The 17,278-nt window shown below is 36.8% G+C and overlaps 1 protein-coding gene across 2 annotated transcripts in view; it reads right to left on the bottom strand.

Annotated features, from left to right (window-relative positions):
• The window catches only part of sax (type I BMP receptor saxophone), a 33,679-nt gene extending 22,972 nt beyond the window's left edge, over positions 1–10,707 (bottom strand). Inside the window, exons 1-5 of one of the 2 annotated variants that reach the window (XM_071693949.1) lie at positions 10,621–10,707; positions 5,172–5,353; positions 2,445–2,666; positions 2,026–2,215; positions 714–937 (exon numbers count right to left, since the gene is read on the bottom strand). In XM_071693949.1, the coding sequence (XP_071550050.1) occupies positions 714–937; positions 2,026–2,215; positions 2,445–2,648 (618 nt within the window). In that variant the 5' untranslated portion in view covers positions 2,649–2,666; positions 5,172–5,353; positions 10,621–10,707. Of the gene's footprint in view, positions 1–713; positions 938–2,025; positions 2,216–2,444; positions 2,667–5,171; positions 5,354–9,810; positions 9,937–10,620 lie in introns of those variants that run through there. The other variant, XM_071693948.1, reaches the window with a different exon arrangement.
• Positions 10,708–17,278: the final 6,571 nt, after the last annotated feature.

Genomic DNA, 17,278 nt, shown 5'->3' with positions numbered 1-17,278 from the left:
TACTTCCAGGTTTGGTAATTCTAAGTCAAATGTAACCATAACAAGCTGCCCCCTTTCAACTTAGTTTTAACCACCTATTCTTCTACTTTCTTCAATCACTGAAATTGCATCAGGTAATTCTAAAGCCTCCAATAATCACTTCAAGGCATTCCTTCTTTCCTAATTCTTCCTGATCCTAAATACCTCTTACCAATAATGGCAAAAAAGTACCTACCCCAGACTGGAAGCATCTTTCATGAAGTCTTTGGAGCATGGTGGTTACAAAGGCTTATAATAAACAAGCAAAGGAGACAAATATATCACTACTGCTGACATGTTAAAACTAAGGAATCCTTCTGGAGAGATCAGTCACAAAAGTTCACCCAAGTAAGACAGGCTAAAAAAAATCTCAAGTCCATCAGAATCCAAATTCCTTTGAGTATTTTTTTTTACTAAAATAACTGCGTATCCTTCTTTAGTCTTGTTTGTTTGAAAACATGACACGAGATTTAAGAAAAATCTGAAAACAGCTTCCAGAATCTTCAATTCTGTGGAAGAAATTAACTAGAACATCTGAAGGCTTAAGCAAACTCTCAACTTATGAATGCAATATGATGGCAAACTTAAGAATACCTTTACGACAACTTGCAAACCATATTCAAGGTAATGGATCTACAGAAAAAGCAACTATGGACAGACTTTTCCATGAAATTAAAATAATCTTCAAGACTTACTTGTAATGTTGAATCTCCTGCTGCGGTTACTCTGAGCTCATCTCGATACAAGGCATGGTGAGGAGGTAAGGCAGATGCTGCAGCTGCTGCTGCATACTCCCGCATCCTACGATTATGGGCACGACATAATAGGAGGATTACAACTATTGCAATAACTGCAACCACCAAGACAGGAACAACATGGATGACAAGGACTCTTATCACCTCAGATCCCTCAATTGTCCCTGTTAAAGAAATAAGTATCTATAAATATATATACAAAATAAGTTTATTTACAAAATAAGTTGAGATATTTTCTTTCAATAGACATAAATACCTGCTCACCTTTTCCTATCTTAACCAGACAATTCCATATACAGACAAATAAGCTTTACAGGAAAATCTTCAGTGATTCTTTCTAATGTTTCTAACATTAGAAAGTGATAAAAAGGGAAGATCTGCAGCCCCCTGACCCACCTCCTTAGTAGCATTATGACACAAAGGAGATATATGGGAAGCGTTCTACACTAACCCTAAGGATGACAATAATAAGTCAGTCAAAATCGAGGATTGCAACGCCTTATTTAAGGGCCTAAACAGTCTCCCAAAGTTGATCTCATACATGGTTCATGAAATTCAACCCAAGCAAATGTAATGTTGCTTCATAAGCCAGATTTAGTCCATTGACAGCACATCATCCCCTGTAAACTACATCACTCCATCTCGCTCTATCCCATGCATGCTTTCACCTTACACATTCAGGCTCCAAGCACTCAAAACCTTTTTCACTCCATCCTTCCACTTCTAATTCAGTTTTCCCCATTCTCTTTGTCCCATCCACTTCTGATACATACATCCTCTTTGTTAAGGTCTCATTCAATCTCATCATGTCTAAACCTTTTCAGCACATCCTCTTCAGCTCTCTTACCCATCTTGTTCTCATACCCACAACTCTCTTTCACCCTATCATTACATCATTACTTACTTGATCAATCCTCCTTACACCACATATTGTCTTTAAAAATGTTATTTCCAAAACATGCACCTTCTGTACATTTTCATCAACAGCCCATGCCTCTTATCCACACAAAACTCCCAGTACTACTATACCATTTTAATCCTGTTGCTATTTCTTTACATCATACATCAATTCCACTAACAGAATATTCCTCAAATTTCAGTTATCAACAGCTATAAGTCTGAACAGATTCATAAACTACCCAAACACATAACCAAGTATACCAAGTATAAGTTTCAAGGACATCAGAAAAAAAACAATATCTTTGCTTACACATGATCTTCACATGTTCTTATTCAAATTCAATTAACATACTTGTATCTGCAGGAGGTAGAACTGGAAAACTACCATTGTTACAGTAGCTAGTTTGACAGCAATCTATTCTTAGGGGTTTAAGGTGGCCTTCTTTAATGCCACACTGCATAGGCACATGATCAGGTTTAGATATACATCCACGGGCATCCTGTAGTTCACCAGCTTCATTGCGAGATCGTGCCTTCCAACACTAATGAAACATTGGAAAAAAACACAAAGATGATATCTTTGAGCAAACTTAACTAAATGCATAGCAACATGTAACAATCTGATATCTCAATAACTATCATATACTTGTACCTCAACATGGAATCTATAGTCATATTACATCTTCATTAATATAAAAAAATATTGACGTCATCATGTCTTCCTTTTTGTCAATCAAGAATAAAATTGTACCATAGACAGTATCAAATTACCATAATAGCATTGTGACATTTGGTGAGACTATTACAATGTGGTTGATTGCACTTAATGCAAGATATCTTTTCATAGCTGTCATACTCATCTTGCAGTTCCGTATTTTTTGTATTCATGTTGCTACCAGGTGCCTCGCTTACTGCTGACACAACCATGGATGTATTCTGTAGCATGTCTAACAAACCATTATCCATAAAATCCATAGTTTCTTCTCCACTAAGCTGAAAAACATATGAACCTATCAAAATATATCCATATGATAAAACACTTAAACAAAGCATAACTGAAAAGTCAGATTAAGTACAACAATTGGTTAGAAATGTCAGGCAGTTACCTCCTCTAACATAATAACTCTTTTTAAAAAGAATTTTGTTCTGCTTCTCACCTTAATAGGGTACCACCAGGTACAGATGACTGAGTCTCTGGGACAAAAATCCTCACTTCGCTCCTTCACTTTTTTTTCTTTTCTTTAGGAAAGTCACCATAAAAGATAGGAGGATGTCCAGTCTCCTCACTCATTCACTCATAGAGTGATGGAAATGACTGAATGTAGAATACGCAAGGAGCAAGATGTTTTTAGGAAAAGATGGGAGATGTGTGGATAAGACTATTGCTGTGAGAATGCCCATGGAAAAGTATCTAGTAACAAGTTAGAAGCTGTATGCAGCTTTTATGGACTTGGAGAAAGCACACAACAGGGTCAAGTGAATGCTTTATGGGATGTTTTAAGGACATATGGGGTTGGACATATGGGGTTGGGGGATAAATGTTGGATGGTGTAAAAGCCTTATACAGAAGAGCAAATGCTTGAGTACACAGCACTAACAATCACCCACCCTTTGTAATTCATTCCATTTTAACCTGTATCAGTCTAAGGCCCACTCTTTACACTCTTTCACACATTCCACAGTTCCTCCTTCTGCAACTGTGCTACCCTTTCTTAGTTCTCTCCCTCACACTAACCCAACATTACCCCTAAACCATCCTTCCCCTTTGCCTTTTAGCTTTGTTTTGCTCAGAGTGAGAGCATCCAGGTTCCTTTCCTCAAAAACACTACCTGTTTCTCCCTTCTCAACCTAAAACTAATCATAATAATAACAATTATAATAATAATCATAACAGTAACTATAACAAATTTCAACATAACATGGAAAGGAAAGATTTCCAGCCCCCACTTTCTGGTGCTAACTCCCTTATCTGAGAAATGATGAACAAGCATATAATAATAATGATAATAATCACACAAAATCTTTTTCACTCCATCTTTCCACCTCCAATTTGGTCTCCCTCTTCTCCTCGTTCCCTCCACCTCCGACACATATATCCTCTTGGTCAATCTCTCCTCACTCATTCTCTCCATGTGCCCAAACCATTTCAAAACACCCTCTTCTGCTCTCTCAACCACGCTCTTTTTATTTCCACACATCTCTCTTACCCTTACGTTACTTACTCGATCAAACCACCTCACACCACACATTGTCCTCAAACATCTCATTTCCAGCACATCCATCCTCCTGCGCACATCTCTATCCATAGCCCACGCCTCGCAACCATACAACATTGTTGGAACCACTATTCCCTCAAACATACCCATTTTTGCTTTCCGAGATAATGTTCTCGACTTCCACACATTTTTCAAGGCTCCCAAAATTTTCGCCCCCTCCCCCACCCTATGATCCACTATATATACATAAATGCCCATACATGTACATATACATACAAATACATATAGATATCAACATATTACATATACATACACAGACGTATATACACATGTACATATTCATACTTGCTTGCCTTCATCCATTCCTGGCGCTATCCTGCCCCACAGGAAACAGCATTGCTACCCCTGGGAATAGGGAAAAAAGAATACTCTCCAAGCATCTTCATGTCAAAGAAGGCAACTAGGAAAGGGAGAAATGGGGGTCTGGAAATCTTCTATATCAATTTGTAAATAAAGGCTTTGAAAAGAGGAAGGAGCCACAAGAAAACAATTTCTGCTATGGTTTAGTCATCTGCTTTTGTTCCTACATCCTTGGGCACTTATAAATGAATAAACAAATGACTTAATTGCCAGTAATTTCTGAAAGCCCCACACAATATAAAGAACATTCACAGTGAACTGTCAAGAGGCATAATATATTGTTCAGGACACATCACCTTTTAACAGGCGAAGTAGTAAGTACCAAATGACAGAATTTTTTAGCAAATTTGTACATCATATTCTGTAAAACAAATATATAAAGAGTTTTTTTCAAACTTGTTCACCATTAACAGCATTTGTGAGGTACCACCGGGAAAAAATGAAGAAAAGGCCTCATTCACTTATATAATTCTCTATCCATCATATGTAATGCATTAACATCACAGTTACCAACCGCAACAGGTCCTACAGACCTTTCGGTGATTACCCCAAGCTGCCTAGTTCAGTCGACTGACAGCATGTCGCTCCTTGAACACCACAACACTCCAGTTCACTCTATCTCATGCACACCTTTCACCCTCCTGTAGATTCAGGCCCCAGACACTCAAAATCATTTTCATTCTATCCTTCACCTCCAATTTGGTCTCCCCTTTCTCCTCGTATAGAGATTTACAGGTATAAATATTTACCTGCAGGAAAAATAAAAATACACTGTAACAGAAATATTTAAGACATTACTTAAACTAACCTCCTCTGAATGCAGAAAATGATAATTACAACACAAGTAAAAAAAAAAGCTCACCTGTGAGTTGTTTTGTAGAGTAGCTTGACCCACAGTACCATCTGCTTTAAAGTCTACATTATCATTCTTGAATTCTTCATTTTCTGGCCGTAAATCTGATTGTACAGTATCAATTTCATCGTGCCTTCCTCCTCTCCATATCTCATCTTCGTGTATTTCACTGTTGTCATTATTCAGGATGCCTAAATATGGAAAATTTATGGAAATTTAGTTTACTAAACATGAAAAGTGAACTGCATAATAAAATGATAATACCAACCTGCACGGCAATGTGAAACTACTTCATATACAATCAGAAATATGAAACTAATGGCCAACAAATTCACTAGAAAACTATCAGTTTTGGTAATGTCTTAATTCCCAACAAAAAGAAAAGCTTAGCAAAATTTGAAGCCTTGACCATTTGACCCTTTGCTTGGGATTCCACAACCCAGGTTTGAAGTAGTATCACCACTAAACACTAACGTGATAACATTCTAGTCCCAACCTCTACCGTGCCTCTCCGTCTATGGAGCCCATACACAAAAGAAAGAGCCTTGAAAACTGAACCAGAAAATAACCAAAACAATTAACAGAAATTAAATAAATACAAATAGTTATTACATGATTAATATTCAACTTTGTAGAATTTTCAAGGGTGCAAGGAAAGGCGCTTGTCCCAATAATGGAGGAAGAGTGAGGCAAGGCACAACACATGAAGCCTGCCAGCCAGTTCCTTCACCAAACCTCATTCAAACACACTAGATTTCTTTACTTATTATTGAAAGCACACTAAATACCGGTAATAACAATATAAGGAAAACATTACATTAGAAAACACAAAAAGGAAAACAAAATAAAAAGTATGCTAAGCTATATGATACCTGCTTGCACAACAATAAACATTTTCACAATAAGACCTAGATTAAGTGACTGCTGACTGGTTTGGAATGGGTGTGTGTGTGATGTTAATCTGGTGGACAGTAAATGATTGACGAAAGGAACCCCAGATCATGTAAGAGAAATGCTTCAGCTGTTGGTGGTTTGACCAAGAAGGAGAATCTAAAGCAAGCTTCAGCAATGATATTCCAGGGTTCAGAATGATCCAGACCCTAATAATCTTCACAAGTTATTTCATTTGACTGCAATGAATTTGAAGAAATATTTTTCTCAACCTATACAAAGTCTCCATGAGTTCTTCCATGCTGACGCAGCCCTCTCACCACCTAAATTTGGTAAGAAACATATATTCAATTTACCGTAATACAAAATCAAGGCAAATCTGGCCTAATCTAGGCTGGGCTAGGTAATGTAAGATATGACTTGATTTAATTTAGGTCTTACATTTGTATGTGAGAAATACTTAGAAAAGCAAATGGATTTGTATGTAGCATTTATGGATCTGGAGAAGGCATATGATAGAGTTGATAGAGATGCTCTGTGGAAGGTATTAAGAATATATGGTGTGGGAGGCAAGTTGTTAGAAGCAGTGAAAAGTTTTTATCGAGGTTGTAAGGCATGTGTACGCGTAGGAAGAGAGGAAAGTGATTGGTTCTCAGTGAATGTAGGTTTGCGGCAGGGGTGTGTGATGTCTCCATGGTTGTTTAATTTGTTTATGGATGGGGTTGTTAGGGAGGTGAATGCAAGAGTTTTGGAAAGAGGGGCAAGTATGAAGTCTGTTGGGGATGAGAGAGCTTGGGAAGTGAGTCAGTTGTTGTTCGCTGATGATACAGCGCTGGTGGCTGATTCATGTGAGAAACTGCAGAAGCCGGTGACTGAGTTTGGTAAAGTGTGTGAAAGAAGAAAGTTAAGAGTAAATGTGAATAAGAGCAAGGTTATTAGGTACAGTAGGGTTGAGGGTCAAGTCAATTGGGAGGTGAGTTTGAATGGAGAAAAACTGGAGGAAGAGAAGTGTTTTAGATATCTGGGAGTGGATCTGGCAGCGGATGGAACCATGGAAGCGGAAGTGGATCATAGGGTGGGGGAGGGGGCGAAAATTCTGGGAGCCTTGAAGAATGTGTGGAAGTCAAGAACATTATCTCGGAAAGCAAAAATGAGTATGTTTGAAGGAATAGTGGTTCCAACAATGTTGTATGGTTGCGAGGCGTGGGCTATGGATAGAGTTGTGCGCAGGAGGATGGATGTGCGGGAAATGAGATGTTTGAGGACAATGTGTGGTGTGAGGTGGTTTGACCGAGTAAGTAACGTAAGGGTAAGAGAGATGTGTGGAAATAAAAAGAGCGTGGTTGAGAGAGCAGAAGAGGGTGTTTTGAAATGGTTTGGGCACATGGAGAGAATGAGTGAGGAAAGATTGACCAAGAGGATATATGTGTCGGAGGTGGAGGGAACGAGGAGAAGAGGGAGACCAACTTGGAGGTGGAAAGATGGAGTGAAAAAGATTTTGTGTGATCGGGGCCTGAACATGCAGGAGGGTGAAAGGAGGGCAAGGAATAGAGTGAAGTGGAGCGATGTGGTATACCGGGGTTGACGTGCTGTCAGTGGATTGAATCGGGGCATGTGAAGCATCTGGGGTAAACCATGGAAAGCTGTGTAGGTATGTATATTTTGCGTGTGTGGACGTATGTATATACATGTGTATGGGGGTGGGTTGGGCCATTTCTTTCGTCTGTTTCCTTGCGCTACCTCGCAAACCCGGGAGACCGGAAAAAAAAAAAAAAAAATTGTAGAAAAACAGTGTTACTCTGCAATGCTAGGATTTGGCAATATTAGTAAGGGTTATACACATCAGAAAAATTGCAGAATAAATTAGTTAATACTCTTGTAAAAACCTTAGCTAGTACCCACTATGATAGTAGTTGATATTTACCAAAAAAATATCTAACTGTCCAATGTATTCATGGACATTTGCTGTGTCATCTACCTAACATTATATGTGCAACACTTAATCATGGGTCTGACTGGCACATTTCAGCTAAAATATCAAATGTCAAGTTAAATACTTACAACAAGCTCTCCACTACTTAAGACCTATGCGAATTACAACCATCCATACATACGACCAGATAAGAATATATAAAATAAAAAATAAAAATGACAAAATATGAACTAATGAATTTTAAATAAAAGGTAAAATGAAATTACAGAATCAAATAACACAGCTGGTTATTAAAAACCAAGATAATCATGACAGAAACTGAGTAGGGAAAAAGAATGCTGTACAAGTATATGAATTCTATATGCCATACTGACAGACATCTGATTTACATCCATTTCGAGATCTGACCAGTCAGTCACAACGGAACTCAGACACATGTCAGGGAGGGGGTGTACTGGTGAGGAAGGGAAAAGGATGAGTAGTTCAGATTTTTATGGAGAATAACATCACTGTCCTGCAGACAGTTGACCTATCACTTGTTCTGATCCTATAGAGCTTTAATCAATCCATATGTAAATACAGAAAGTGAATTATGTTACAATAAAACAAGAAAACTTGTCTGTATTTCGAAGAAATGCCTATCATCCTTTATTAATTCATTCATTCTGATGAATGGCATCATGTCTTGTAACATGTGAATCTACATTAATCCAAGTTCCGTAAATATGTTGGGTAATTTCAAATGTACTCAGTAATTTGGGGTCTGAATAAATGCTAATCAGGTCTCTCCCATACTGGGTCAGATTCTTGTATATCAATAGACACTTGAACTCACTGATTACAATGCCAACCAAATGAAAGAAGAAGGCTGAAATAAGTAGAGTACTGTACGTTTTACTCAGAGATATGCAATATCAAAAGTGCACATTCCTTGATTTCCAAATTTTATATTATTTTACCCCACATATTCCTAGCCCTCATGACCCTAATATTAATACGTTAATGATTAAGCAAAAGTAGCTGCAAAGGGTACTACAGCATAATCCCACAGTTTTAAAACACTTCTAACAGTAACAACAAAAAATCTATGTGAAAAGTTATGATACCAAATTCCAGGAAGTAAAATATAAAATTCCAAGTATTGGACCAGAGGTGTTTCTGTAATCACAGTTAATTAATGGAAGCACCTAAAACATGACATGCCATTTCTCAACACTCTTACTGATGCATATTTAAAATGAATCTTTACCATACATTATTAGTATGATGATAATCTAGAAAACATAAAGCAAGTTTGGCAATGAAATGAAAGTATAATCATTAGGAACAAAGCTATACCGTCTTATGACAAATCACATTTATAATATACACTACCTGTATCACAATAAATGCAGTTTCATATCAAATAAAGAAATCAAGCTTAGCCTGTGATACCAATCAATCGTCTAAATTGATACCCCATGAACTGTGAATAATCGTGGGCAGCTAATGGCACCAACACATTACATTCAGTACTATCAGTAAAGCCCAGGTAATAACAATCTAGATCTGTTAGAATGCCTATTCCCTTTGTTGAAACAAGATTTCCTCATCAGTGAAATTATATGTAAACGACAAATTTGCCTTACCAACTATCATATTACCAGCCTAAACAGTGAATTCACAGCTTAAATTACACCCAACTCACACCCACTCAGACAAACTGGCGCCTTTTCTTTCTATACTTTATTTCGAAGTAACACACATTACACAAGGTATCAGTTTTAATATGCAAACAGGAAATATCAGCTTATGTCTCATATTCTTTAAGAAGACAGTCAGTACCTTCTGGAACACGACATAAAGATAATGTTATTGAAGACACGTAAATTATTGTGTACAACAGAGTCGCCATCATTAAACACTAAAAACTATAGCTGTGTCCTGTAATTTCAATTAGATTATCTTTGCAAGTCAATCAAATAACATCAAAAAGTTATAGAAATTGATTGTATCATAAATCTTATACATTGTTAAAATTAGATTTTTTTCTAAATGCTCATATAAAATTTGTAAGAAGTTTATTTGATCTTCGACTGAGGTCAGTATTTGTTGTTGTTTTCGTTTAAGGTAAAACACGAGTTGCGTTGACGAATATATATAAAAAAAAAAAAAGTAGAACTAAATGAAATTATAATTCACAAGACAATATGGATGTGTTTTCCGAAAATATGGATGTGGCTTATTTATTCTGAACTAAAACCTTAATTCTCATCCTTTTTATCGACAAATGACATTGTGCTACATTTGCTCGGTATATTAACAGAAGTGATGATATTTTAGCCAACAAGTGTAATAATTTGTTGTGATTACTATCTTTGTTTTAAGGAGAGAGAATTTTACACCCAGTAGCCCCGTTTTCTTAACCTTATATATACAATATTCTATCGACTGGCCCCTAAGGTAGGATGAACGGCTGGGTGGACTGCATACCACGTGCCCATTTTACCAACCATCCCTCCACAAGGGAAGGATAAAAAGTTGAGTGGACTGTGAACTAGTGCCCAGGATTCGAATATGTGTGTGTTTCATCTCAGGCGGCCTTATGCTTGTGTGACGGTCAGTAATACAAAAAATCATCTTAGGTTTACCCACCTTGGATGAGAGAAGAGTGAGAGGTGACCTAAACACAACCTTTAACTGTTAAGAATAGATCGATGAAGTAGACAGTGAACTGTTCTTTGGGAGGTGCATGAATGGATAACGGACACAACATGAAATTAAGCAAGAATCTGTAAAGAAAAAAAATGTAAGGAAGTACTTTTCTTACATAAGAGAGATGGATGGATGGATGGAATAAATTGATCAATCACATGCTGAATACTGATTGCCTACAGCATGCATAGATTTAAAATGTATGATAATGTTTAAGAGATGGGGACCCACGAGCGTAAAATTCGCTCCCCTTACGGTACAAATAGGAAATCACACTCAAAAGGAGGATGGTAGATAAGCCGAATCTTCAGAGAAATCCAAGAGGGACGCTAGTTACACATATAAAAGATTATATTGGTGGAATGGAGCAAAGGACGCATGTCAGAGGAGCCTTCTCGAAAAGGTTTGGGTTTATCAGGTGTAACATTGCCTTTCGTGATTTATGCAATTGCTCGAAACATTGGACTCCAGCTTGAATAAGTTTGCAGATGATGTCAAGTTCGCGATGGAAGTGAAAAGCGACAAGGACTGCATTTAACTTACAAAATGGACATAGACAAATTTTGAAGTGTTCGTTATACCTGACTGATGAAACTACCAGTCTATGTGAACTAATAAGGTTGCGACACAGTAAAATTAGGCTTCGATACATGTATTATCTAGTAGGAAATAAGCCGCAGGAATCAGTTTTTGAGAGGAACTTTTGAGTTGACATAGTACCTCACCTGTCGCTAGTCCCACATTAGGAGAATAGCGAGTGAGACCAACTACCTGCTGGCAAATAACAATGATATTCGAATATATGAACAGAAAAATATTCAGCAAGTTGTTCCCATCTTACATAAAGCCAAACCTAGAATATGCCTCTTAGGTTTGGTCACCGCACTAGATGAAGCACAAAGAACTAATAGGCTGCAAAGATAGCACCAGAATGAAGAAAGATGAGCTGCAAAGTAAGGTAAGAAGCCTTGATTTTTTTTCTCCGTGACTGAAGGGAAAGGGATAAGGGCTATTTCATCAAAACTCATAACGTTTTAAATCAAAGCGATGACGAAGACTGAACAGGTCTTTGAAAGATGTAGGAGCAGAGTAAATAAGGGTACATGAAATTGAGCATGAAATTTGTAAGGTTGTAAAGAAGTACTTATGAATTCTAAATGTAGTAGATGAATGGAGTAAGCTTACTCATGTGATTGTAGAAGTAGAGAGCACACGGTTTCAAAAGCTGAACGGTAATGAAGAATTTGAAGAGATGGTACCCCATGACTGTAGAACTCCCTGTACAAGTAGGTGATTAAACACATTATAATTGAACAAAAGTGCCATTGGAAACTTATCGTGTTTCATTTTCCCCGTGGACCCATAGGAATATATATGTCTCCCGCGTTAGCGAGGTAGCGCAAGGAAACAGACGAAAGAATGGCCTAACCCACCCACATACACATGTATATGCATACATTTCCACATGCACATATACATACCTATACCTCTCAACGTATACATACATATATATATATATATATATATATATATATATATATATATATATATATATATATATATATATATATATATATATATACACACAGACATATACATATATACACATGTGCATAATTCATAGTCTGCCCCTATTCATTCCCGTCGCCACCCCGCCACACATGAAATGAAAACCCCCTCCCCCCGCATGTGTGCGAGGTAGCGCTAGGAAAAGACAACAAAGGCCACATTCGTTCACACTCAGTCTCTAGCTGTCATGTATAATGCACCGAAACCACAGCTCCTTTTCCACATCCAGGCCCCACAGAACTTTCCATGGTTTACCCTAGACGCTTCACATGCCCTGGTTCAATCCATTGACAGCACGTCGACCCCGGTATCCCACATCGTTCCAATTCACTCTATTCCTTGCACGCCTTTCACCTTCCTGCATGTTCAGGCCCCGATCACTCAAAATCTTTCACTCCATCTTTCCACCTCCAATTTGGTCTCCCACTTCTCCTCATTCCCTCCACCTCCGACACATATATCCTCTTTGTCAATCTTTCCTCACTCATTCTCTCCATGTGACCAAACCATTTCAAAACACCCCCTTCTGCTCTCTCAGTTGCACTCTTTTTATTACCACACATCTCTCTTACCCTTTCATTACTTAATCAAACCACCTCACACCACATATTGTCCTCAAACATCTCATTTCCAGCACAGGAGTTCTTTTCTCACTATAATATCCTCACCTAGCTGAACCTGCAAAACGAGCCCCACCTAAGGCCTGTGTCTAAGGAAATGGGGTAGTTCCAATTACTTAATGGTGGTCAACTGGGCCTGAGAATGATTCAACCCTTCTCAACCTGTGGCACTGTTCCAATTTGCTCTGGAGAAATGGTACAATTGTTGTGCAGCAATGAATTTTCATTTGAATGAAGAAAGAAAAATTGGTGTGCAGAATAAGATATGAGAGTTAATGTGTTATGTACGAGATGGAGAGTATAAAATTGTGTATTTAATGCCAACAAAGTACATGCAGAAGAGGCAAAGAGAAACTACTATTCTGCAAATGATAGAAGCAGTAGGTAGAACTAGTAATTAGGGACATTTAAGCAAATTATTAGGTAGAAACATTAGGTAGTAGTAGGTAAGATCATTAGATAGTAGTCATTAGGAACATTAGGTAGGAGCCACTGCAAACTCTGCACTAGACTTGCCCTCTGGCAGTGGTCTGTTAAGGGTAGGGAACTACAGGCTAAGAAGCAGCACTGGAGTTCTTTCGTTATGGAGACTGTTGCTGTGGTCACCCCTTTGAGGGAATTCCAATTGGAACAGGCATCAGAAATATAGACAGATAACAAATGATTTTTTTCCCCCTGATATCTCTGAATTATCAATAATAAGCCTTGTTCAGAAGCATGTATGATTCAAGCACATTTCTTTATACCTTAGTACCTTTCCTTATGCAGCACAGACTCCTAGCAAGCCTCCATATTGCCTAAACTTTTGTTTTCTTGATCATTCTCATTCTCACAGTTTTTCTTACCTAATTTCTGTATTTCCTCTGTTCACACGTGCTTAATGTTCTCTCTTCCTTTTACATGAAATTCCTCACTGGCAGTATCTGTGCTGTTCAAAAAGAATAAAAAGTAACTCCCTGTAAACACAGCACAACATGACCCAATTGTGTGTGTCTGCAAGTATGAATGATCACATCACTTTTTCATCAACTCGATTCTAGTCTGTTACTACATTTTTCAAATGAAATATACATTTTGTGTAGTAGTATGTACATTAAGATACTTTAACCATTTGAGTCTGTATGTGAATATTCATGCAAACTGGGCAATTTCTCTACAAAGATATATACCCATTGAGTTTTACACTTCTAAATATTTCAAGGAAATCTGCCAAGCCTGGGTGGCTGCCTATGTGGAAGTGCACAATAATTACTCCCCAAAATCAGTCATCCTCCAGCCACGTCAATGACAGCACATTGTCTTAACTTTTCTAAGAAGGACCAGATAGACAATGATCCTGAATTACTTGATGATCAAGATCTATCTTAGGATCATGATTTTATGTACACCGATTCTTGCAGCTTAAGCTGAATAAAATCATCTGGCATTAACCAAAATAAAATCCCTGAAGGAACAAGTTGACAATGATCCCGAATTACTTGATTATCATGATCTATCTTTGGAACATGATTATATGGACACAAATTCTTACAGTTTAAGATGAATAAAATCATCTGGCATTAGCCAGAATAAAATCCCTGAAGTGCAGTTGATAATTTTATATCCTGTTATGGAAATTTATCAATGAATCACATTGATTATAACAAGAAAAGATTTATTATGTAAGATAGAACATAATAATAATAATTAGTAATTAACTTTTGGTGTAGATAAAACAAATAATAAAACATGTGCAGTGGCAACTCACTTGACACATGCCTAACTCCCACACTTTTTAGTGTGATGTGCTGAAACACCTACAAAACTACTATACATTAACAGAGTGAAAGTAGTTGATGAAATACTCTTCTCTAGTTATCTTAGTTCATGTTCATATCAATATCTCTTAAATTAAAAGTTAAACACAATTTTTATACAACTTGGAAAATTCAGTTTCATAGATTTGGAGAGGAAACCTATCACAGGACATAAAAGATTAAATTAGAATTACATCTGCCCTTGTAGAAGTATTTGAATGCAAGTATTTTTAAGTGAAGAAAACTAGTTTTCAAGTTACTTTATTTTTCTTAATTAATTAAGGTCTGTTACTAAAACATTAGCTTACTGTGAAGTGTATTTTACATCATACTATCACTGCAGATCATGCCAATTTGAAAAAGGGAATTGCATCTGTACCAACACTGTTTGTGCCAACAGACAAGTATTCCAGTTAACTTCAAAATGTACTTTATAAAGCATTATACAGACTTTAAAGTCATGCTGGCAAATTAAAACATGTGACACTACTTGATAAACTGACATAACATCATTTGATTCATACCTACTCCAGCATAACAGTGAAGATAGCTTAAGGATATTTCTCACTCTTATACTAAAAGCAAGAAAGAACATTGTAAACATTTATAAATACCTTCAATAATCTTCACAAGAATCATATAAACATACATATTAATAAATGTTTTGGTTTAAACTGAATCCGTAATGGATTTCACAACATCAAGAAAAAATACTACTGCATTTGCCAGTTATGAATATCAGTGTTAATCAAATCTAATTTAGCATTTTTCTAGAAAGTTAACATCCTCCAGGATGGATGGGATTAACCAGTTCACAATATTATGATGAGTAACCAGCTCTGTCAAAATTAACATGACAGACCTTTTCACATCAGACATCTTAGTAAAATTGAAATAAGTGGTCTAGATAAACAAGTGCTCATTCTATTATATTAAGATAATTGGTTCACCAACATTATTCTGAACCAAAATATTTTTTATTTTATTTTCTCTAATAAAATTTTTGTATTATAACTGAATGGTACCTCAGTACAGCCTGGATTGGACTAAATGGATCTTAATTGAATTCACAGCTGAATTTTATATACCAAGGACATGAGTCTATCAATCTTATAAATCCCATCTGTTCTGCTACAATAAAAAATGCAGCTTATATATGACAAAATTTTTTTATTCATACTCCCCCCCTTTTAAAATACATTCCAAACAACCTTATACAAAACAGTCTAGTATTGTCCTATAACAATTCTGGGATGATAATGAAAATCAACCCTACAATTCATTTGTATAAAGTTATCACATGTAAGATCTATAACCCGTAAAATTCTAATTCATTTTTCAAAGTTTTATAAAAGCGCATTAATTTAGTAGCCTCACACACACGAGTCCCCTATACAATATTAACAAGAATATCATTATATTAAAGTACAAGTCAAGACCTGCATCCATTTACACGTTCATTTAACTGTACAAACTTGGTTATTGGCGTTCATAAGTTTTCCTTCATGGCATAAATCCAATATTTAAAAAGCATTAAAAATTAGGTCAGTCTTACAGTATTTCAGCAACTGAATGACAATTTTAAGCATCCCATAAAGCAAATATCTTTTTTGGGTGCAGTAATTGTGTGAAACTCAAATTTAGATAAAACCTTTTGAAAACCTACAATTCAGAATAAATTATCCAGTGACTTGGAGGTCTAATTGTACTTATGACTTAAAACTGCATCTAATCTCATAAATAGCATTTCACTTACAGAAAAGCTTTCCCTCTTCTATAGGTATTTACTTTGTTTTTTCTCTTGAGAGCTGGCTGCTTGTGTGTCCCCACCATTAACTAGACTGTGTAATACTTAAACAAGCTGCTGCATCACTTGATTATTGAGTGGCCATTAAAAATCAAGAGAGGGCCATTTTGGTAACTATTTTTTTCCCTAAATCTCAAAGTTTTGGAACTTTCTACCCTCTCATATCTTTCCTAACAACTATGACCTAGCAAATTTTAAAAGGGAGGTGTTTCACTTCATCCAAAATTCGTACTTTCCCGTGTGGCCTCTTTTTTCCCTCACATTCACCTCTATATTTCACTTAAAGCTTGGCCCTGATGTGGACTTTTGTGTCTGGGGAGCTTCAACAAGGTAACACTGGGAAAACAGACAGAAAAGGCCACATTCTTTCACATTCAGTCTCTAGCTGCCATGTGTAATGCACCGAAACCACAGCTCCCTATCTACATCCATACCCCACAGACCTTTCCATGGTTTACCCCAGAAGTTTCACATGCCCTGGTTCGGCACATCAACTACGGTATACCACATCGTTCCAATTCACTCTATTCCTTGCAAGCCTCTCACCCTCCTGTATATTTAAGCCCCAATCACTCTAAATCTTTTTTATTCCATCCTTCCACCTCTACCACTGACACATCTAAAATTCATGACAGTACAATAAACAGAAAGGAAGATAAAATGCTTGAAAAACTTCACAGCAAATCTTAACACTGAAGAGAAAATTTAATGTAATGCACCCTACTGTCTATAAGAAAATAATCACACGAAGTGCAAGTTAATACCAACATTCAAAGTGTGACCCATCACAGAATAACATAGCTTAT

The sequence above is a fragment of the Panulirus ornatus genome, chromosome 56, assembly GCF_036320965.1.
Source record: "Panulirus ornatus isolate Po-2019 chromosome 56, ASM3632096v1, whole genome shotgun sequence".
NCBI lineage: Eukaryota > Metazoa > Arthropoda > Malacostraca > Decapoda > Palinuridae > Panulirus > Panulirus ornatus.
Note: the sequence above shows the minus strand (reverse complement) of the source record. Positions and strands in the feature narration are given on the sequence as shown.